This window comes from Pygoscelis adeliae, unplaced genomic scaffold, assembly GCF_000699105.1.
Source record: "Pygoscelis adeliae isolate BGI_AS28 unplaced genomic scaffold, ASM69910v1 Scaffold230, whole genome shotgun sequence".
Taxonomy (NCBI): Eukaryota; Metazoa; Chordata; class Aves; order Sphenisciformes; family Spheniscidae; genus Pygoscelis; species Pygoscelis adeliae.
The window spans coordinates 146,330-149,948 of NW_008823914.1; the positions used below are offsets into that span (position 1 = coordinate 146,330).

General features: G+C 57.3%; 1 protein-coding gene across 1 annotated transcript in view; it reads right to left on the reverse strand.

Annotated features, from left to right (window-relative positions):
- NR5A1 (nuclear receptor subfamily 5, group A, member 1) overlaps positions 1-3,619 on the reverse strand; it is a 16,835-nt gene that overhangs the window by 2,077 nt on the left and 11,139 nt on the right. The window contains exon 4 of the mRNA XM_009318807.1: positions 3-212. Coding sequence (XP_009317082.1) covers positions 3-212 — 210 coding nt within the window. The remainder of the gene's footprint in view (positions 1-2; positions 213-3,619) is intronic.

Genomic DNA, 3,619 nt, shown 5'->3' on the forward strand with positions numbered 1-3,619 from the left:
GCGCCCGGACCTCCGCCAGCCGCAGCAGCAGCTGGCGAAACTTGTCTGTGGAGTGGGGGTAGTGGCAGCCGGTTTCCTCCAGCAGCGCCGCGTTGGCCTTCTCCTGAGCATCCTTAGCCAGTGTGTGGTTCTCCAGGTACTTCACGTCTGCAAGGCGGGGATGGGACAGTGAAACGGAGCCAAACCCACGTGTCTGCCCCATCTGTACCGCGCTGCACCAGGAAGAACCCGTGCTCCTGCATCAACGCCCCTCATGAATGAGAACGCAGCGCAGGAGGGGTCCTGCGCCCTGTCCCTGCCTGGCCATGGGCTCCCCATCCCTGCCCTGCCTCCTGGGTCTCCCCCAGTGCTGAAGACAGATGCCCAAACCCCTGTTGGCAGCGGGAGGGTCCGTGCCCCCCTGCCCTCGCCACCCGGAAAGCCGCAAAGCCGAAACTTGTTACCAGCTGTACCCACACGCAGGGAGCTGTTGCCATCAGCCCCCTTTAATTCCTGAAGGTCGAGGAAGCGGCTGAATTAATTCTCCGATAAACCTCGTCTTTCCAATGTGGCAACAGGGCTCATCAGCCTGGAAACCCTAATCCTCCGCGCCTCGCCAGGGTCGCAGCAGCTCCCCCGTAATCCTGCTGCCAGCTCTGCTGCCTGCAGGGTGGGAAGCGGCGCAGCAGGCAGTGGCACCAAGGTGCAGGCAGGGTCTGGCTGCCAAGGGGCCATTGCGGCCCCAACGGCAGCACTGCAGAGCCGGGGCATGCACGGCCCCAGGGCACAGGTTGTCACTGGGGACGACTGGTCTGTAACCGCCCCGCAGCCATGGCAGGAGGGTGACTGCAGGGACAGCCCAGGCTGGTGGCTCAGGGTTTCTCCAGGCTCTTGGGGCAGCCTGAGCTGGGGTCTGCCCTCCAAGGATGCTGCCTTGGTGCTCAGGTTGCCATGAGTGCTCCGTGAATGAAGCACCGGTTTCAAGCTGCGCAACATGTTGTTGATCCAGCCCCGCATGCAGATTTCAGTGGCTTTAGGGAAATGGTGCTGGGCACCGCCCTGTCAGCCAGCTACAGCTACACACAGCGATGGTATCTTGGCGCCCGCCCGTGGGAGACCTTGCTTCAAATCCCAGCACCGAGTCCGTTTGGGGCAAGTGGATTTAATAGATTTACTGTACGGCACGGAGGTACCCAGCAGCACTGCGCTCGGGTAACGGCACTGCCGGCTCTGCTGCCCACGTCCAGCAGCCACTGATGCATGGCCAAATTCAGGTCTGCGTTGGCAGCCCAGACACATCCCACCCACGGGCTGGGAACAGGGGAATCTGGGGACAGGTTCTGGCCAAGGCGGTTGGGTGTTTGGGGTTTATTTCTGGCTTTCACCCCAAAAAAGAGGGGAATCAAACATGGCTTTGGTCCCTGCTGTAGCCAAAGGACTGAGCAGCTGTCGGGAGGGCAAAGTGTGGTGCTGGTGGTGGAGGTGGCTGAGCAGGAGGGAGCGGACGGGACCCCGACTGCCGGGTGGAGGTGTCCATGGCCCCCCCACACTACCTGGCCTTACAGGGCTCCCTCGGGGGGGCCGCGGCACCCGGTGCTGCTCCAGCCCAGTAAAGCTGGGAGCCCCCGGCCCATGCTTGGGCAGAGCCCGGGGAGCGGAGGTGCAGCCGGGGGGCCTGTGGGGCCCCTGGGGAGAGGCAGCCTCAGGCCATGCCCATGGCCAGGCTGCACGGCCGGGCCGGGCGCTGTGTGGCGCAGGCACAAAGTGCTGCAGGTCGTGCCACGATGCACTTTATCAGATCACCCTTCCCTTTTCACTCCTGCGGCACATTTGCTCCTATTGTGGCCATCTCCCTTCTACCCAGGTTGTTGTTATGAAATCTCTTTATCTGCATAAGGTTATTATGCATGTCATTAAAAAAAAGAAGTTATATTGATAAATGTCAAATCTATCCCCTGAGTTGGCTCAACAATAGCTAGTTCTACTCGATGAACTCACCTGGTTCTCTGAAAGACCCTATTCACTGTTTAATTGAATATTTGAATAATCTTTTCATTCCTGCAAGGAATAAAGAATGTTGTCCAAATAACATTGACTCACTTCATTTAGAGACACTGCAGCAGTTGCAAAGACTGTCCTGTGACAAAGCCTCCCATCACACATACAGATATGCCTGGGATTATTTCTATGCCCTCAAGTGTTCTTCCTATTCACAGCTCCTTTTGTTTGGGAGAAGCTGCTGATAAATTGCAAACGCTTAAGGGAATGTGGGCTATAAAAGCCTCTCTTCCTCCCCTCCCCAAGAGTAGCTGCTTCATGAATGTAAGTCATGAAATCGAATGATAGGTCAATCCATTAAGGCTCTATTAAGCCCTTCTGTAGAACAAAGCTAACCTGTGCCATCCTCATAAATATTGCTATTTTGAGAAGCCCTAATTTTAATTAAATCTCTTTACCTGCTCAGGAGAGAAATCTATTTAGAACTCAAATGGCAGCTCTTGTGAGCGGGGCTTGGCTTTGATTGTGCTGTGGCAGAGTGGTAAATGTGGAAATTCTCTTGTTAAAGGCAATTACATCCTGCACATAATACACAATCCCATCCTCTACAGCTGAGCCTGCGAAGGGCAAATTACTCCAAGTGAGCTCTGCAATATGGAGAGAAAAAGTTGGATTTGGGGCAAAATGATGTATGGGAAAATACAGCGATTCGATTCCATGCCCTCCCTGAAAGCCGCTGCTCCGGGGAAGCGGAACCGCAGCTGCAATCAACACAGCAGCCGTGGCTACCGGTGCTGGCTGTGCTCTGGGAAGATGCTGCTCCTGCTTGTCGTGCTGTGCCGTGCCGTGCTGTGCCGGGGGGCGGCGGGCGGAAGCAGGGCAGCATGGGGTGACCGGCCCTCCCAGTGCTGAGCCCGCAGGGCAGCAGAGAGGGAAGGTCCAAGCTCGGGGCACGAGCCCCACCGGCTCCTTTATTTCCCAGCCCAGGCACTGTTTGCGCCACACCTTATCACTGTTTGAACAGCACATTATCATATCTAATTTCTCTGGATTTCAAAACAGCTCTAGAGGAAAAGAAAGCTGCGGGAGGAGATGCTGCAGGTGCAGGACAGGACAGCAGTGCACCCTCAGACGCGCCCTGCCCGGGCCCCAGGGTGCCCGTGCCTGCAGGACCTGCCTGCTATCTGGGACACGTCCACAGCAAACCCGAGTCAAACCAGTGGGTCCTTCAGACCGTACTGGCCCTGACCCCAGCCCCGCGGATGGGGGAGCAGATTCCCACTGCCTGCAGCACGTCAATGCTTCCTCTTAACCATTAACCCAGTGGCGGTGCTGCTCCTGGAGCAGGCTGGCTCCTCAGCGACAGTGACATACAGTGATGCAAACTGTCGAGCAATGAAGTACCAAAATACACAGCGGTGTCCATATGGCACAGAGCACAGCTCATGGCCTGCTGCACTTGGCTATGGGGCACAGAGCTGCTGGCAGGACCGCCCCTGGATGGGACCCATGGTGCACAAGTGCATGTGCACACCGAGGCGTTGGGACAGAGACTGGGAAGGGGTCAGGGATGGAGGGGGATGGGGATGGGGATGGGGACAGGGATGGGGAAGGAGACAGGGCTGCCCCAAGCTGGGCTCGC